The sequence below is a fragment of the Sinocyclocheilus rhinocerous genome, unplaced genomic scaffold, assembly GCF_001515625.1.
Source record: "Sinocyclocheilus rhinocerous isolate Xijiao unplaced genomic scaffold, SAMN03320098_v1.1 scaffold942, whole genome shotgun sequence".
In the NCBI taxonomy this organism is placed as follows: Eukaryota; Metazoa; Chordata; class Actinopteri; order Cypriniformes; family Cyprinidae; genus Sinocyclocheilus; species Sinocyclocheilus rhinocerous.
The window spans coordinates 449,037-469,135 of NW_015627890.1; the positions used below are offsets into that span (position 1 = coordinate 449,037).

A 20,099-nucleotide genomic window follows, 5' to 3' on the forward strand; every position below is an offset into this window, starting at 1 on the left:
CTCTGCAGTGAATGGGTGCCGTCAGAATGAGAGTCCAAACAGCTGATAAAAACATCACAATAATCCACAAGTAATCCACAGCACTCCAGTCCATCAGTTACCATCTGGAGAAGACAAAAGCTGAAACAAATCCAGCATTAAGACATTTTTAACTTCAAAATTTCCGATTATGAGTCCTCAATCCATAATAATGTTTTATACAGTGAAAATGTCGTCTTGTCTGAATCAGGAGAGAAATCTGCACAGATCAAGTACCGTTTACAAGCCAAAACAGCTCTAAACAAATATGTGGTTTGATTTGATGTGAGAGGAAAACAGAAGATGGATTTTTTCACTGGAGGACGCGTTATTATGGATTATGGACTCGTGTTTTAGCAGGAAGCAATGGTTTGAAGTTAAAAACGTCTTAATGATGGATTTGTTTCAGCTTTTGTCTTCACAAGACATTAACTGATGGACTGGAGTGCTGTGGATTACTTGTGGATTATTGTGATGTTTTTATCAGCTGTTTGGACTCTCATTCTGACGGCACCCATTCACTGCAGAGCAAGTGATGCAATGCTACATTTCTCCAAATCTGATGACGAAACAAACTCATCTACAGCTTGGACAGTAAATTTTAAGCAATTGTTCATTTTTGGGTGTACCATTCCTTTAAGATTGTCATCTTACTGTCCATTTGGCCACATCTGGAGTTTCCCACCGCAGGACGAGGTTGTACAGCTTCACGTCGGCATATGCAGCCAGCAGCGCCTGGAAAACACGCGGCACAAACACCTGCAGGAACCGGTATTCATGTTAGAGATCAATCAGACCCGCCGTCCATATAATACACTGAAGTCTCACCAATAAATAAACCGTGTCATAGTTCATCAGATGCAGGAGTTTGTACATCAGAGCGAACAGGAGAGGATAAGAATATCCCCGCATGCCTTCCTTCCATTCCCACGTCTCGTAGCCGTAAGTGAGATATATGTTAAGGATCGAATTTGAGTATTATATTCAAGCTAAACTAATTTTACAGCTCTGCATGAACAAGGATATCCAAAGACCATTCGATGGGGAATCTCCAGCGACTGCCAGTACTCATCCGGGACGAAGCTGGTCTGGACCAGAACGCAGCCGAGCAGGCGGAATATGACCGTGAACACGGTGATGCTGAAGCCAAAGAATTCTGCAGAATTCACATAGAGCACATTTCTAATATTAGCATGTGTGGATATTAGTGCTCAGTGTGTTTTAATGGCTGATGGCCAATATAATGCGGATTAATCATTATATAATGCCGTTTTACTTTTCATTTTGGTTCAAGTTTGAGTCTTATTAGATATATACATTCCTCAAATTCTCATTAACAGCATATTAAATTAATTGCAAGCTATACTATCATCTTTGATAAATACTGTACAGTTTAAATACAATAAATATATGATAAATACAATTTAAATATACATTTTTAATTTTTATTAGGCAGCAATGAGAATTTAGGGGGAAAATATACTTAGAAAATTGACAAAATGCAGAAAAAAAATTACATATTACAGTTTTTATGATTAAAATAAGTGCATAAATACATGTTATGAATACCTTCAGTGCAAGACATACTACCATGACTGATAAATTACAACTGAAAAGTAATAGTTTATATGATAAATACAATTAAAATTTATATTAAGAAATAAAACACAATTTAAATATATATTTTACATTTTTTAGCAAGTGGAAATTAGAATTTTTGTGGGGAAAATCTACTTAATTGTCATAATAATAATGTCACAACGCAAAAAAAAATCTTAATAGTCCTAAATAATAAAATGCATGGTCTCATATCTTTTGATTTTGGGTTACCTGAACTTGTCTGAACAGTATTTTATTCTAAAACACAATTTAAATATATATTTTACATTTTTTAGCAAGTGGAAATTAGAATTTTTGTGGGGAAAAATCTACTTAATTGTCATAATAATAATGTCACAAAGCAAAAAAAATATTAATAGTCCTAAATAATAAAATGCATTGTCTCATATCTTTTGATTTTGGGTTACCTGAACTTGTCTGAACAGTATTTTATTTCTGTTTCGTGATTAATGTAATCATTTCAAATAAGATGTACACAAAATTGCTTAAGATATCAAGACAGAAAATTTCAGTGCTCAAGGAAATCTGAATATTCACGTTTACAGGTCCTGACTTATTCTATTTTCTGTTAGTATTGTTTAAATATGACTTGTTGTCTTGTCATGAAAACACATTTAGCTGTAAAGCAAGTCTCACTGAGTGTTTGAGGCTTGCTGACATCTGTGCTGTAGAGAATGGAGCTCCTCTTCCTCAGTCTCGCTGATTCACAGGAGGACTTCTTCTGCTTGAATCGCTCTCGAATCTTCTCCATGTCTCCACATGAGCCTCTGATGAGGTTCACACGTCTGCATTTTAACGCCAGCCGCGTGTGTTCATTTTAAAGCGCATTTACTGAGAGCTGTTGTGACTTAAATGTGGAAACGAGGTTTATTTCCGTGTTTGGGTGGTGACGTCGCGCATGACCTCATGAATATGTAATGAGGACACAACAACAGACTTTTATCGCTAAACATTTAATAATTTTAAGCTAATTTAAACGTGTTTCATGATTTATATAAATGGGTTCTGACACGTCGTCTTATAAATATATGTTGAAAAAAAAAGTTAAATGCGAAAATGTTCGTCGCATTTGGCATGCGCGAGTTGCCGTAGTCGTTCGCTCGTCCTTGTCCGCATGTGTTTTACTCTACTGCACACTTCTCAGTTATAATGAAAGACTGAAAACCTCTCGGTGAGTAGAAATGTTAATTACAAAAAATTAAGATATACATGTGTTGAATGTTATCGAATTTCGTCATCCGTATGGTAGTATTTGTGTAGTGTGTACAGTGTACTTACAGTGTACTTCATTTATGCATACTCAAAAGACTGTAAACAGCAGGCATACAACACCAATATATGATATACAAAATGCCATGAGTACAATTACGTTTCATAAACTTTTCTTCTGTCCTTTTTCTTTTCATCAGTGGGATGTTTTGTTTCTCATAACAGAAGATCATGTTTGGAAGACGGATTCCCTTTAATCAGATTGCATTTGCTACTCTGGCTGGAGTGCTGGGAGGTGTGTATATATACAGGCCTGTATTTGAGGCACCCAGAAAACCTCCAGCTGCACCAGATCAAGACCTCAAGCCTGACCCAGAGGAGCAGAGAGCGGAAACTAGCCAACAAGCACAGCAAGATGCATCTGCGACCAAAGACTGATGTCAAACAAGAGTCTGTGGGAGAGTCTGAATGTGCCTGTGTTAAATGCTTGTTATTTCCATATACTTTGGACATGGTGTCACTAAAAGATCCTTAATAAAAACATTTAAAAAAAAAAGTTATTAAATTAAGCTCGCATCCTTTCAGAATCTGCAAGATGTTTATCATTGAAAAATAAATAAAAATGTAGAAAATAACAAAATAAGTATTGGTAATAACATTTTTAAAAATGTACAAAATGAAAATTATAAAAAAATTATTAAATTGAGCTTGCATCCCTGCAGAATCGGCAAGATGTTTATCCTTAAAAATCAACAAATAAAAAATATAATTAATAAAGTTCCCAATAAGTCTGCAAATAAACAAAAAGATTCCACCATTCTATATATATATAAATAATTAATTAAATTTTAATATAATTTTAATATATTAAATTATAAAATTAAATTAATTATTATTTAATTAAAATTAATTATTATATATATATATAAATATACCATTTTTAAAAATGTACAAAATGAAAATTATAAAAAAATTATTAAATTGAGCTTGCATCCCTGCAGAATCGGCAAGATGTTTATCCTTAAAAATCAACAAATAAAAAATATAATTAATAAAGTTCCCAATAAGAAAAATTTAAGTTAAAAAATATATTAAATTTAAAAATAATAATTACAAAAAAAATTCAAATATAATTATACAAATAAAATTAATAAAGGGGTATAACATGAGCTTTTCTCAACAGTGTTTATATGATGCTGAGACTCACTAATTATCTCTTGCATAATGTGCAAACATTCATTAATGCTGAAGCAGGCAACACATTATATTAAGAACCAAAGAGATTGTTTTTAACAATGTAAATTATCATGTATTTTTGACATTTTACACCACCAGATGTCAGTACACACCCACTTACAGCTTTGAAAGCGCTCGAGAGCCTGTTGCACAATTTGTACCTATTTAAAACATTATTTTAGATGCAGAAACCACTAGTTAAATCAATTTAAAGCTTCTTTTCGTGCGTTCTGAACAGAAGAAGTGGCGCAAAGGAGCTCGTCCTACTATGGCGAATTCTTAGCTCATGAATATTAAGCACGCAACGTGACGTTCAACCGATGATCCTTTCTGATTGGCTGAAAGGCAGATGATTTGCATAGTGGAGGCTGGATTCATTATCATATTAATTACGTTACTGGTGGTCTCTCCGGGAAGGTCTCTAAGCAACGTCAGCGCTGCCTAATTAATATTCATGAGCTAAGCACGGGAAGTGTTGCGTCACACGCACTGGGGCTTCATGTGGGTGCGGGAGCAACTTTAGGAAACAAAGTGTCCATCGCTTCAAAAGTAACACACACTTGTACTTGTTCTCAGCTGGTTTGATATTTTCGGAAAAGAACACCCAAAAGAGATCAACAAACGTTCAGAACACTGCTTTGGTAAGTGCGAATGTTATTGTAAAGTTTTGTTTAATGCGTTAAACTCAAGAAAGTGTGATGTTAACAGTCTGATAATATCTTCTCAACGCGTTTATTTAATTAAGCCTTACATTTTGGCGTTTTTATAACGTATTCATGGATAATATGTAACACTCCGCTCGTATACATCTTACATATGTTGTATATACTGTATGTTGTGTCTCAGAACTTGTTATGCTAATAATGTGTGTTTAGTGAGAGACAGCTGTTGTTCATGGGTTTGTGTATCTGTACACACACACACACACACACACGTGGCGCAATCCTGGATCATATCTAATCATCTCAATACGATTGTGACCTGAATCTGATCAAAAAGGAAGAAGTTACCTGAGAATTTATCAGCCTCACCTGGGGAAATACTCTGCTTCACTCCCATATCTGGTTACCTGTCAGGAATGTCTGGTTTTGGGATCTTTTTCCCCTTCTGAATGATCAAATTTCATTTCTTTCTTGCTTAAGTAGCTTGTAAGACATATGTTTGTGACACTATTCTTTGAATATGCTGAATTTGACACTCTTTGTTAAAGTTTGACTGAAGTTTGAGACTTCATGGAACATTTCACCTCCCAAAAAATGAGCTTTTGTTGTCATTTCTCATCTCATGTCTTCCCAAATCTGTCGTTTCTTTCTTCCTTTCTTGCAAAATGTCCATGTTTTTATCCATGCAGTTAAAAGGTAACTTTATCAGATGTCTTTCACGTCAAACTACAATGATGTTTTGTCACCAGTTGCATTCATAAACTCATAATGTTTGCTGTCACTGTCTTAATGCGCCATATTTGAATATCTGCAAATTTGAGAGAGCTTTTTAATAAATGTTTTTTTTAAATATTGACTTGAATATCAGTCGGTTTCACATGCAAACATAAAACTTCAGAAGACTTGGAATATAGTGCACAAGTCTGTATTTTGGGAGCTTTGCATCCTCGTTTACTTTCGTTGCATGGAAAAGAATAGTTAGAAAATTGTGCAAAACATTTAGATTTGTGTTGCATGGAAAAGTTGCATTCATAAACTAATAATGTTTGCTGTCACTGTCTTAATGCGCCATATTTGAATATCTGCAAATTTGAGAGCTTTTTAATACATTTTTTAAAAAAAATATTGACTTGAATATCAGTCGGTTTCACATGGAAACATAAAACTTCAGAAGACTTGGAATATAGTGCACAAGTCTGTATTTTGGGAGCTTTGCATCCTCGTTTACTTTCGTTGCATGGAAAAGAATAGTTAGAAAATTGTGCAAAACATTTAGATTTGTGTTGCATGGAAAATCGTTTGGAATTTGGAACATGAGAGTGAGAAATGTTGGGTTAAATTATAACTTTAACTATCTCTAGAGAGAAATCTGTCCTGAGAAGAACTTTCCAAAGCTCAGATCGTTTAAATGGGCTTATTGGTTTTGCCTGTCAGTTCTAGAGAAAGCTAATTAAATGAACATAGACTCGAGTGTGTGTGTTTTAAGCAGGGTCTGGGAATCTGGGGTCACATGACAGGATGCCAAGAGCACATGAGCACCAGCTGATGGTTATTAGATGAGCCTGATGTTAAATCTTATGGTCCACATCCTTCTGAAAGCCCAAAAAGAGCCTTTATTTAAGCCGTCAGTGGGACCGGAGTGTGTCTGTTTATGCTCGCTATGGCTAAAATCACACTGATGCTTTTCCATCCAATAGCAAAATTGATAACTCTAGAGAGAAATCTGTCCTGAGAAGAACTTTCCAAAGCTCAGATCGTTTAAATGGGCTTATTGGTTTTGCCTGTCTGTTCTAGAGAAAGCTAATTAAATGAACATAGACTCGAGTGTGTGTGTGTGTGTGTGTGTGTGTGTGTTTTAAGCAGGGTCTGGGAATCTGGGGTCACATGACAGGATGCCAAGAGCACATGAGCACCAGCTGATGGTTATTAGATGAGCCTGATGTTAAATCTTATGGTCCACATCCTTCTGAAAGCCCAAAAAGAGCCTTTATTTAAGCCGTCAGTGGGACCGGAGTGTGTCTGTTTATGCTCGCTATGGCTAAAATCACACTGATGCTTTTCCATCCAATAGCAAAATTGATATGGGTTGTTATTTAGCTAATGAAGAATGTTTTCAGCCCATTGGACAGTGATTTAATTTCACATATCTCCAGTGGTCAGGATGAAATCTTATCAGTACACTTTGCATCACTATTGCTATTGCTCAGACACAGAATTTTCTATGGAAGCTTGTTTCTGTCATGGGTAAAAAAAATTATTCAATAATTGTGACTTTATATCTCAGGCTTATAAAAATAAAGTATAGAGTCAGAATTGCAAGATCTCAAAAACTCACAAATTCAGATAAAAACTCACAAAAGTCAGATTTTTATTCAAATTAAACATTATTAATATTAAGAAATAAATGTAGAAATGTGAGGAAGCCTTTTTCAACCACAGAAGAAAAGTCTGAATTTTGAGATACAAAGTCACAGTTACCTTTTTTTTAAATTAATTTTATTCCATGTCGGAAACAAGCTTGACATTTTTTCTTGAAATTGCAAATTTATATCTTAACTATTCAGAGTTTCCTTCTGACAATTATGAGCTTGTGAGTTAACATCTCGCAATTTGGACTTTATTTCTCAGAATTTATATCTCACATTTTTTCCCCCTGAGAATTACAAGATATAAATTACAATAAAAACTCACAATTCTGTGAAGAAAAGTTGGAATTATGAGATAGGCCTATAAACTCTCAATTGTGAGATAAAAAGTTGCAGTTACCTTTTTTATTTTTATTCCCTGGCAGAAACAAAAAAAAAAGAAAGAATAGTGAGATGTAAACAGAATTCAGAAGAAAAGTCAGAATTGTAAGATCAGCTGTGTTTTTAAATTCAGTTTATGAAGGTGCTGTAAACCGAATCATTTTGTTCTATCATAATTGATCAATGCTGTTGTATGTTGTGCATGCAACTAGGCTAGTTCTATTATGAATTTTTAAAAAAGTAATTAATTTAAAAAATTTACTGACACTGCATCCATTGTGTTTTCTCACTGATACGCCCTTAATTCCAAAATTAGCACTTTATGGTGTCGTTCCTGTGCTTTCAGCCTGTAAATATGATCTTTCTGAGCTGATTCAACTACCTCAAGATTATATTTATTTTGCTGCATGCATCATTCATGCATAACTGAAAGGTTATAGCTAACATGTTAATGTCTACCAGGCCAAAAAAAACGTCGTCTTGATGTTTCTCGCATCAGATCAAAGGTTATGAGGCGTTTTTAGGTTTGCATGACAGTTTTGTGTTTCACACATACAGCTTGAGAAGAGGGAAGTGGACGAGAGAAAAAACCCAGCTTGTCAGAGCTTGACTGTCGATGTGAAATACAGAAGCGTTTGTCGGCTCGGGAATCCGCTAGCGTTAGCGTGCCGCCCAGGGTGGTGCTCTGCTGGGAATGTCTGATAAAAGCCTCCGTCTGTTTCTTCTCGTCTTCATCAGGACTGTTTTGGTTGGACAGGAAGCTGAACTCAAAGCTCAGGCATTTGGTTGAGCTCTTGCACACGGCTAGTGATTGTTAAAGCAAGTGAAAGCCAGTTGAAGTTAGATGCGTCTAACTGAAATGAAGGCATCAGCCGGTCTTCAGAAGTTCATGTAGTGTCAAATGACCATCACAGATGTGTCAGATGATGCAGCCTGAACACTGGGTTTGTGTGCTCATGCTTATATAGCACATAAAGACGAGGTTGTTTTTGCAAATCGGTGCACTTTCCAGAAAGTAAAAACTCTCTTTACGAGCATCTGATTTCATGTAATTTTCCTTTCGCTGTAATAAACTTCAATATGTATGGAAAAGCAGAAAAGCAAAAGGGGATGTTGTGTTTAGGAGTTGCAGATCTTGGTATGATCCTTTTACAATAGCAGTCTTAAAGTTGAGCAGATTTGTCCTCATAAGAGTGTGATTTTGTGCTTGTTCACAAGCACTGTGCAACTAAGAAGATCAGCTGTTGCATGCACTTAAAATCAAACTTTATGAATTCTGTTTTTGTAGACTTTAGAGCGCTGGAATCATGCAGAAGTGACAGTGTTATTATCCAACAGGTTCTGATAAACCAATGCATTGGCTGATATTTCCCCACTTTAAGATTATTGAGGTTGGCATTGGTTTTAATACACCTGGACTGAGCTTCCCATTGGCATTCTCATTTATCTGAGATGCTCGGCTTGTGCATTAATTTACAAGTGCCTGTTTGTCAGAAGTGGTAATTTCAGACTACCAGTAAATGAATATTAATGTATAATACACTTTTTTTTTTTGTGTGTGTGAAATAAGTAAATACTGTTAAATAAGTAACTTCACCAATTTTAATTCCATCTTATTTGCTATCATTGAATTGTTTACTGTTTAAAACTTTTGGGTCAATTATTTTTTTATGTTTTTGAACGAAGTCTCTTCTGCTCACCAGAGCTGCATTTATTTGATCAAAAATACTGTAAAAATGTGAAATATTATTACAATTTAAAATAACTGTTTTCACTGTGAATATATTGTAAAATGTAATTTATTTCTGTGATGTGCAGCTGTATTTTCAGCATCATTACTCCAGTCTTCAGTGTCACATGATCTTCAGAAATCATTCTAATATGCTGATTTGCTGCTCAAGAAACATTTCTGATTATTATCAATGTTGAAAATAGTTCCGCTGCTTCATAATTTTGTGGAAACCGTGATTCATTTTATTTTTCAGGATTCTTTGATGAACAGAAAGTTCAAAAGAATGGCATTTATTTGAAATGGAAATCTTTTGTAATATTCTAAATGTTTATACTGTCACATTCGATCAATAGTGCATCGTTCTTACTGACCCCAAATGTTTGAACAGTATCTGCATCAGCAATGAAAAACATTCACATTTCGGTCGACCACTAGACATGCTCATGTAATGCTGTTACTACTGTTTGTTAAATGCATTTCTAACTAGATGGGATCCTTTAGTTATATATCATGACAACTGTAAGTTCTGGTGTATATAAGATAGCAGTAGAGTGCAAATCTTCTAGATAAACGCACTGAACGTTTCCTCCCAGACACGTCATAATGAAGTGACTGATTTCATCTGTGATAAACACTGAAATGCATTCTGGGTAATCTTGTTCCTGAGACCAAAGCAAGTATTACTGCAATACTTGTAACTCTGTTGACTCTAGTTCAGCTGTGAAGGCAGTAAAACTGTTATTAAAATAGCTGCCAGGCCTGGGGTATGCATGTGCTCTTTCTAGTGTATATATAAATAAATAATATATATAAAATGATTTCTGAAGGATCATGTGACACTGAAGACTGGAGTAATGATGCTGAAAATTCAACTTTGATCACAGCAATAAATTACATTGCACACTATATTACAATAGAAAACAGTTCTTTTAAATGGTAATAATATTTCATGAAATTACTATTTTTACTGTATTTTTGATCAAATAAATGCAGCCTTGGTGAGCAGAAGAGACTTCCAAAAACATTTAAAAATCCAAACTTATATATATATATATAATTTTTTAAAAAATGTGTCTGTTTTCCACCATCTGACTGATTGAGAATAGCATCAGGTTTTGTGTTGAACTTGTAGAGTCGCCTCTCCTAAAGTTGAGCTCAAGAAAAGTCTCTGGATCGATCCGGGTGCTTGGGTCGGTCCCAGACGTTAAGCAGCTTACGGTCAGGATGGCTTTTAGCGCTGCCGCGTGAAAGAATGTGGCCGTTTGTTTGAGTTTTTACGCTCTTTCTGCAGTCATATGATCTGCTTTAATGCGGTCTGAGAAACTCAGAGCTACAGCTGAGCCGTCAAGGGACACTTTCCTCTCCCTAACTCTGTGAGCGTGTCAAGACAAGATGTGTATCCAGACATTATGAAATCATAGAGCAGGTTTAGAAGCTCTCATACTGCTTAAACTTGCACGGGACTTCACCTTTCATTGAGGAACTTTCATTGATTTTGTGAGATGTGCTGTAAAAACTTACTGTAATTTTCAGGGCTTATAGTGAGGTTTTGTGTAATTTTTAAATAGAGAGACCTGATTACAATACGTTGACTTCTTCACAATGTGAGAGCAGAAACAAAAAGAAACATGGAGCTTGATCTAAGCTCTTGTCACAGAATGTCTTAAAATAAAAATGCTTCAGTACCAAGCATTACAGTACTTTACTGACAGATAAAAATAGAGCATGACAACATTTCAAAGCCTAAAATGACAGATAATGATTGTCTCGAGTGCAACCTCGGAGTTAAATATTATAGGTTGTGAAACACTTAATTTTTAACTGATGAATGTCTCAGTATTGTAGCCGCAGTGAAACGAAACTTGAGTTGACAAATGTGAGGGGAAATAAAAGCCGTTGTGTGGATGCATTCAAGTATGAAAAGCTGCTTTTTCAAAGTCTGTTTCCTCATTTAGGCTCCAGGATTTATGGACTTCATGATCAATGACAAAAAAAGAGGTTTCAGAAGAATATTTACTGTTCAGGAATAGAAATGCAACACTTTAGCAATAGTCTCAAATTCTTCTTTTTGTTTCCTGTTACTGAATCAGCACTGTTGCATCAATAAAAACGTCTGTCTTTCTTCATTTTAACCGAAATGCTTGAAAAATGCTGGTCTGGTTGCAACTAATGGGTTCATTTTGGGTGTCTTTCTAAAGTCAGTATGAATCTTGATTATCCTGCCATGCTGTGGAAGTTAATTTGTGAAAGAAAGTTTCATGTCCACTTCATGAAACTTCACAAGTTGTTGGTAGTGTTTTGTTTGTAAGAGTTCTGGAATGTTTGTGTCAGGGTTATTAATGTTAACTTAAACTATAAAAAAATATATTTTCATTACTTGAAATGAAATAAACATCAGCTTAAATAAAATCGAATATTAAAAACTAGTTAGTTGCCAAGACAACATTTCTGATTTTTGTTTAGTTGAGTTTAAGTACTAAAATAACAAAAAGTAAATAAGCTAAAACTAAAAACTATGAAGACATATAAAAAAAAAACCAGATAAAAATGAAAAAACACAACAAAATTACTACAACTTTAAAATTAAATGAAAAGTATGGAAAATTGTTTCCTAAACAGGATTAAAAAATGTTTTAAATATTTTTATCTGACAATTCAGACTTTTTCTTGCAATTCTGAGTTTGTATCAAATTGTCAGATATAAAATCCCAATTGCGAGAAAAAGTCAGAATTGTCAGATAAAAAGTTGCAGTTACCTTTTTATTTTTTGTTCTGTGGCCAAAAACAGAATTGTGAGATATAAACTCTGAATTCAGAGAAAAAAAAAATCAGAATTCTGAGATGTAAACTTGGAATTCAGAGAAAAAAATCAGAATTGTGAGATGTAGACTTGGAATTGCAAGAAAAAAAAGTCTGAATTCTGAGTTTATATCTTGCAATTTTGACTTTTTTATGTGTTTGTTCATCACAGGTCCTCGTTCAGCTCTCAGTATGTCTGATGGGGACTATGATTATCTCATCAAGTTCCTCGCGCTGGGGGACTCTGGAGTGGGAAAGACCAGCTTCCTATATCAGTACACAGACGGCAAATTCAACTCCAAATTCATCACCACAGTGGGAATAGACTTCAGAGAAAAACGAGTGGTGAGTATTTTTATTACAAGTTCATGAATTTTATTGATGTTTTCCCTTCACCAGTGTACAGTATACAAGCAGATTTCCACGCATTGTTTTTTACATGCTGACATTTTAACCGATTTATTAATGAGTGTTCAACTATGATGGTGTATTTATAGTGCAATACAAATGAGTCGCCACTCTCACAGTCTCATTGGTTCAGATGTTTCCTGTTTGATTTGTAATGGAGGTTTATTGTTGTGGAGTCCCGGTCGGGGTTTACCGGACTGTAAAATCCCATGGTCCTGTTCAGCTTAGTTTGTACCTGCGCATGGAAACTTGCCCAGAGGTCAAGACCAGAGCAGCCATTCATGTGTAAATCGCAGCCACAGATGCAGGCAGATATACAAGTGTTCGTTTGAACACGGTCATGAATACTAGATGCAGGAAAAACACACAGAATGCTGCGTCCCTGCGAAAGCAAACAGACGTGCGCAGAGTAATTATGCTTTTCCTGAATGCAATTCGATGCCTAAGGCTGCTTAATTTGTTGGGAACACGCTACAGCAAGAGACAGTCTACATATTGCACATTATACATACCTTACAATATCTCAGATAGATAGATAGATAGATAGATGGATTGATATTCAGATGGATTGATATTCAGATAGATAGATAGATAAATGAATGGATGGATACTCAGATGGATGGATAGATAGATAGATAGATAGATAGATGGATACTCCGATAGATAGATAGTCATTCGCATAGCTATTTAGATGGATAGATGGATGGATATTCAGATAGATAGATATTCAGATGGATAGATTAATAGATGGATAGATATTCAGATAGATAGATAGATGGATTGATATTCAGATGGATTGATATTCAGATAGATAGATGGATAGATATTCAGATGGATAGATTAATAGATAGATAGATAGATATTCAGATAGATGGATGGATGGATAGATATTCAGATAGATAGATTAATAGATGGATAGATAATCCCAATTGCGAGAAAAAGTCAGAATTGTCAGATAAAAAGTTGCAGTTACCTTTTTATTTTTTGTTCTGTGGCCAAAAACAGAATTGTGAGATATAAACTCTGAATTCAGAGAAAAAAAAAATCAGAATTCTGAGATGTAAACTTGGAATTCAGAGAAAAAAATCAGAATTGTGAGATGTAGACTTGGAATTGCAAGAAAAAAAAGTCTGAATTCTGAGTTTATATCTTGCAATTTTGACTTTTTTATGTGTTTGTTCATCACAGGTCCTCGTTCAGCTCTCAGTATGTCTGATGGGGACTATGATTATCTCATCAAGTTCCTCGCGCTGGGGGACTCTGGAGTGGGAAAGACCAGCTTCCTATATCAGTACACAGACGGCAAATTCAACTCCAAATTCATCACCACAGTGGGAATAGACTTCAGAGAAAAACGAGTGGTGAGTATTTTTATTACAAGTTCATGAATTTTATTGATGTTTTCCCTTCACCAGTGTACAGTATACAAGCAGATTTCCACGCATTGTTTTTTACATGCTGACATTTTAACCGATTTATTAATGAGTGTTCAACTATGATGGTGTATTTATAGTGCAATACAAATGAGTCGCCACTCTCACAGTCTCATTGGTTCAGATGTTTCCTGTTTGATTTGTAATGGAGGTTTATTGTTGTGGAGTCCCGGTCGGGGTTTACCGGACTGTAAAATCCCATGGTCCTGTTCAGCTTAGTTTGTACCTGCGCATGGAAACTTGCCCAGAGGTCAAGACCAGAGCAGCCATTCATGTGTAAATCGCAGCCACAGATGCAGGCAGATATACAAGTGTTCGTTTGAACACGGTCATGAATACTAGATGCAGGAAAAACACACAGAATGCTGCGTCCCTGCGAAAGCAAACAGACGTGCGCAGAGTAATTATGCTTTTCCTGAATGCAATTCGATGCCTAAGGCTGCTTAATTTGTTGGGAACACGCTACAGCAAGAGACAGTCTACATATTGCACATTATACATACCTTACAATATCTCAGATAGATAGATAGATAGATAGATGGATTGATATTCAGATGGATTGATATTCAGATAGATAGATAGATAAATGAATGGATGGATACTCAGATGGATGGATAGATAGATAGATAGATAGATAGATGGATACTCCGATAGATAGATATTCTGATGCATAGCTATTTAGATGGATAGATGGATGGATATTCAGATAGATAGATATTCAGATGGATAGATTAATAGATGGATAGATATTCAGATAGATAGATAGATGGATTGATATTCAGATGGATTGATATTCAGATAGATAGATGGATAGATATTCAGATGGATAGATTAATAGATGGATAGATAGATATTCAGATAGATGGATGGATGGATAGATATTCAGATAGATAGATTAATAGATGGATAGATTAATAGATGGATAGATATTCAGATAGATATTCAGATGGATAGATAGATATTCAGATGGATAGATAGATATTCAGATAGATAGATATTCAGATAGATAGATGAATAGATGGATAGATATTCAGATGGATGGATAGATGGATATTCAGATAGATAGATATTCAGATAGATGGATTAATAGATGGATAGATATTCAGATGGATGGATAGATAGATATTCAGATAGATTAATAGATGGATAGATATTCAGATGGATAGATAGATAGATAGATGGATAGATAGATATTCAGTTTATTATATGTTCAGTTAAGTATAGATATTTGACTGCAGAATTCTGTATTTGACCAAACAGAATAAATGTCAAAATGTCTCATTTGAAAGTCCAAAAAAAAAAAAAAAAGATAAAAAAAATGAACTAACTTACTTTTACGGGAGTAATATTTTGTTAGGGTATCTGAACTTTGTCCCCCACTGAATACTGTATACTAATAAGAGTTGCCATGGTAACAAAAAACTGACTGAAGATTTGCTTGCAGAATCTGCATCAGCAGGTAGAGTTACGGTAGTGTGTGTGTTTTAGGGGAAAGATGAACGCAGGATCATATGGCTTAACAGAGCAGGGATCCCTCCTTAAGAACAAACACTTGATCACTTAAGACATCAAACAAACGCTGATGGTTTAGGGCCACACACTCACGAGTCACGCCACTAATGAGACGCTTCCCGCTCTCAGTCATCAAGCGTGCGTTTCACGGCTGTGTTTGACTGTGTGAAAAGTACATTCAGGTTTCCTGGAACTACATACCAAGCCACTCCACCAACACCAGTGTAGCTTTGTGGTGGCACGTTTTGCACGGGCAAAGCTCACGCTGCCTGCAGAGAATGGCAGGATATTTGTTGCACTGTTATGCAGTAATATAGTCCTTCAGGCGTCTCAGAAATGTCTTCTGTCCTCCTTTAAGGTGTACAAATCCACCGGTCCTGATGGGACAGTCGGGAGAGGACAGAGGATTCACATTCAGCTGTGGGATACGGCCGGACAGGAGAGGTCAGACGCAGACCAGCACTGCTTTATAACATTCTAATCTGAGTCTGAGAGGATTCATTTGATGTTCTGGCTGAGTTTTCTCTGTCTTCTCCTCTAAATGCAGATTTCGGAGTTTGACCACAGCGTTCTTCAGGGACGCCATGGGCTTCCTGTTACTCTTTGACCTCACGAATGAGCAGAGCTTCCTTGACGTGCGGAACTGGATGAGTAAGTCCAGATTCACCATAATGAACATATGACACACAAATATGCACAGATTTGTTTTAATACAGTTGCTATTCATTATTTAAATTGCTCTGTTACCACATGTAATGAGCAGCTTCTTGCCTTTTTTTCATAAATTGTTTGTTTGTTTTTCTTGGCACAAATTATCCTCCCACAACTTATTTTTAGCTTAGAGGTTGCAAAATAAAATAAAATAAAATAAAAAAATAAAATAAAATAAAATAAAATAAAAAATATTATAAAATATAAAATAAATTAATATAATATTATAAAATATAAAATATAAAATAAAATAATATAATATAAAAAACTGGACATTTAATATATATAATTTTATTATTTTTAATTTTACCTAGCAGCTTACAGTGGTTGTACAACTAAATAAAAATAATATTAATAATAATCATAAATTATTTTTTCAATAATTATTTAATATTTTAAATAAATTTTTATTTTTAACTAGCAGCATAGAGTAGTTGCCAATCTAATCTAATCTAACACAATAATTTTTTAATTGATAAATACATTTAATACATTTTTTACCAAGCAGTTTAGTTATTGCCCAGCTAAAAATAATATTAACAGCAACAAAATAATAAATAATAATAATAATTATTATTATTATTAATAGTTAGGCACACCACTTTAAGCTGCTTGATGTTGTTGTTGTTGTTATTATAAATAATTGTTAAAATAATAATATCGAATAATTCATTCCTGTGATGTCTCGGGCAGGTCAGCTGCAGACGCATGCGTACTGTGAGAATCCCGACATCATCTTGTGCGGAAACAAATCAGACCTCGAGGACCAGCGCGCGGTGAAAGCGGAGAGTGCTCGGGAACTGGCGGAGAAATACGGGTGAGAAACGGCGTTCACCTGAGACTCGTCCTGTATCCGTGTCTGTTTCTGAACGTGACGTCACACGTGACCTCGACTGCCCCAAAAATCAGAGCACTTCAGGACAGAAACACCTCACTATCGATTCAAAGCATCCAATTGTTGAAGCTCCTTATGAAGTTCAGCTGCTGACAAGTTGGTTGTGATGTCATCACATGACGATGATTGAACTAATTAGATCGTGCTGATATATTAGTATCAGTATATTTACATGAGACACCGGTTTGTGTGATAGAGTTGTAGAAATGTTAGAATCACGTCACAGGTGAGGGGATTTACTGGCATGTTGGAGTCTCTTCTCGATGTAGGTCCTTCACACGTGTTCTCAGGGTGCGGGCGACTCGAAGGATGTTTGTTTTAAGGGCCGTGTCTGTGGCGTGTTTGCCTAAGATGAGGGCAGCTCTCGTTAAATGTGACACGTTAAGATGGCGGTATACCGAAAAACTAATATTGACTGTTCATGTGAATCTTCCGTTTAGACAAGCACTCTGCAATGCAGAATCAGCCTTTTGAGGCATCTGAGAAGGTTTCGGCCTCATGAATACTTCGGTGTGATTACATGAAAATTCTCTGCTCCGCTGATATGAATAGTGATTCTGTCGTGTTAGGTCTTATGAGATCAAGCAGATCGACAGGTAAAATATTTGTCGACCGTTCAGCGTTCAGTGAGTTTGCAGTGACTCAACTGTTGAATGTCATCAGATTGTTTATATTCTGTTGACTGATCTTCACATCTAAACTCATCCAGGTGTGTCTTCTTTGTACAAACATTGATAATACATTGATGATTATCAGCAAATCAGCAAATGATTTCTGAAAGATCGTGTGACACTGAAGACTGGAGTAATGATGCTGAAAATTCAGCTTTGATCACAGAAATAAATTACAGTTTATAACATAAATTCACATAGAAAACAGTTATTTTAAATAATAATAATATTTCACAATTTTACTGTATTTTTGATCAAGTAAATGCAGCCTTGGTGAGCAGAAGAGACTTCTTTATTCCAAACATTCGATGTGGTAGTGTAGGTATAACTAATTTTTCCATTCATTTTATTTTTTAACTTTCTAATACTACTACTATTAATAATGGTAATTATTATACATGATAAAACATTATTTTTTTTAAAATACCAGTTATTTAATATTATTTTAAAAATAATTTTATTCAAGTAGCAACTCGAAGCAACTGATCATCTAATAATAATAATAATATTTTTTCAAATAATATTTTTGGTTTTATTTTTAACTGCTAGCTTAGAGTGGATATGAAAAAAAAAATGCTTAGAATTTTTTTTTTTTTGGTTTTGCTGTATAAGAGACTGTGTTTTTCAGTTGACATGCTGAGTGTTCATGTGATCATGAGAGAAGAACGTAAAAGCTGGTGCATTTAAGTTTGTTTATGTTTATGAGACTGATTAATTTCTCAAACCTAGTGAGCTGCCTATGTAGGCAACATTTTAAGGGCTTATCAGTGCGGAGGCTGTTCTGCTGTTCTACTGTCTTCTATCACATGCATCCTTTACATGCATTTAAAAAAAAAATTCCTCTGAGATCGTGAAATGTGTAGTAATATACTTACTTAGTACTAAATGAAATGCATCAATAAAATCAGCTGGCTAATGATAAATTGACTATTTTACCCAACATTTTTATGCCTCGAGTATTGCATTGATAGTTTAGCCAGTGCCAAAAGTCTATTGGAATTGTGGTTTGTGCTCTAATCTCTTGCAGAGTCCCGTACTTCGAGACGAGTGCTGCGAACGGTGAGAACGTGAGCCGTGCCGTGGAGGTTCTGCTGGATCTGATCATGAAGCGCATGGAGAGATGTGTGGACAAATCCTGGATCCCCGACGGGATGGTTCGCACCAACGGCCACAGCACCAGCAACCTGGCAGAGCCGCGTGACGCCGAGCAGAGCAAGTGCGGCTGCTAATGCCGTAAGAATCATTCCATTCGGCTCTCTGATCCTTTTCATTAGTACTAGTATACGCTACGGTTTAATTCAGCGGATGAAGAGGATCAGAGACCCTGCACTGTGTTAAACTGTTGTTTTTTTTCAGAATGGATGGACTAAAGCCACCTAGATTCAAGTCTTCACGTTTTGAGAGCACTTTACACCAAACCCTGCATTCAGAAGCCTTGATGCGTCAGATTAGATGTGTTTCAAGGGCTTGATTCCTCTCACTGTTTCACTATTAGTGCACATCTGTTGTTAAAACTAGACCCATGCGTGCATCAGTGCAGTTCTCTGATTCTGACACAGCTGTTAGAAAAATGAGTTTTGTGTTGATTTCTAAATGAAAACCCCACATTAAATCACTGAGAATCTGATTTTTTAAAATATATGCATGTTAAAAAAGGTTTTTTTTTAAAAATATTTGTTTAAAATGTTTATATTTTAAATATATACACACAAAATATCATTAAGAACCTGTCACCTTTTCAAAAAATTATGAAAATAAAAAAAGCATCATATGGTCTTGAAATGGCATGAAGGTTAATGATGAGAGAAGTGATCTGTTCCTGTAATAATTTGTGCTGGTTGTCCCTCTCTAGTGGACTGATGGTGAACAGCACTCACTTCTATGTCACTTTTTAACAAGTTTGTAGAATTTAACACTTTTAAATGTGTTACTATGTTATCTGTAGTCATGTAGATGTCAGAGACAAATAAAATAAGTATTTAGCTGTTATTGTATTCATTTTTAGGTTAGCGGTTGATTTGTATTGTACGTTTGTTTAGACATTCACCAGGTGTTGGTTGTGGTTTTTCTGTATTTCCGGTCGCTGGTTCATGAAGATCTACTGCCATTTAAACACAGGGCTTGATTTGGAATGTTGTTTAGATGAAATATAATTGCATCTATACTGTAAATGATGGTAATATTTCTCAAAAAATGGTTGTACAGTGCCAGTAGATTGCGTTCAGCTCATCTCTTTAAAGTCTCTCATTTCACAAAAGCAAAGGAAATGAATTTTGAGTGAATGTTTTTAATCTTCTGTGGATATTTCGGTTTCGTTTACAGAATCATTTCCAAAGTGCTTTATTCTACTGTAGTGCCTGTAACACTGAATCAGTGCCAAACACTGTCTTTTGTGCCAAATACTGAAACTCTATTTGAAAAAATAAATATATTTTATTATTTATTA

At 35.2% G+C, this 20,099-nt stretch overlaps 2 protein-coding genes across 5 annotated transcripts in view; one reads left to right on the forward strand and one right to left on the reverse strand.

Annotated features, from left to right (window-relative positions):
- LOC107735035 (phosphatidylinositol glycan anchor biosynthesis, class B) overlaps window positions 1–2,543 on the reverse strand; it is a 7,622-nt gene extending 5,079 nt beyond the window's left edge. Inside the window, exons 1-4 of one of the 2 annotated variants that reach the window (XM_016546862.1) lie at window positions 2,275–2,543; window positions 1,045–1,174; window positions 847–964; window positions 673–777 (exon numbers count right to left, since the gene is read on the reverse strand). In XM_016546862.1, the coding sequence (XP_016402348.1) occupies window positions 673–777; window positions 847–964; window positions 1,045–1,174; window positions 2,275–2,389 (468 nt within the window). In that variant the 5' untranslated portion in view covers window positions 2,390–2,543. Of the gene's footprint in view, window positions 1–672; window positions 778–846; window positions 965–1,044; window positions 1,175–2,250 lie in introns of both variants that reach the window. The other variant, XM_016546866.1, reaches the window with a different exon arrangement.
- Window positions 2,544–4,536: 1,993 nt separating this feature from the next.
- On the forward strand, window positions 4,537–20,099 carry rab27a (RAB27A, member RAS oncogene family). Of its 3 annotated transcripts, none has more exons than XM_016546888.1 (6): window positions 4,537–4,724; window positions 12,196–12,368; window positions 15,735–15,820; window positions 15,924–16,027; window positions 16,781–16,904; window positions 18,681–20,099. In XM_016546888.1, the coding sequence occupies exons 2-6, from the start codon at window positions 12,216–12,218 to the stop codon at window positions 18,880–18,882; spliced, it is 669 nt and encodes a 222-aa protein (XP_016402374.1). In that variant the 5' UTR covers window positions 4,537–4,724; window positions 12,196–12,215; the 3' UTR covers window positions 18,883–20,099. The 3 variants fall into 3 exon arrangements, with proteins under 3 accessions (XP_016402374.1, XP_016402368.1, XP_016402364.1); XM_016546882.1 differs by lacking the exons at window positions 4,537–4,724; window positions 12,196–12,368 and adding an exon at window positions 13,594–13,792 and having other exon boundaries at window positions 18,681–18,886; window positions 19,010–20,099; XM_016546878.1 differs by lacking the exons at window positions 4,537–4,724; window positions 12,196–12,368 and adding an exon at window positions 13,594–13,792.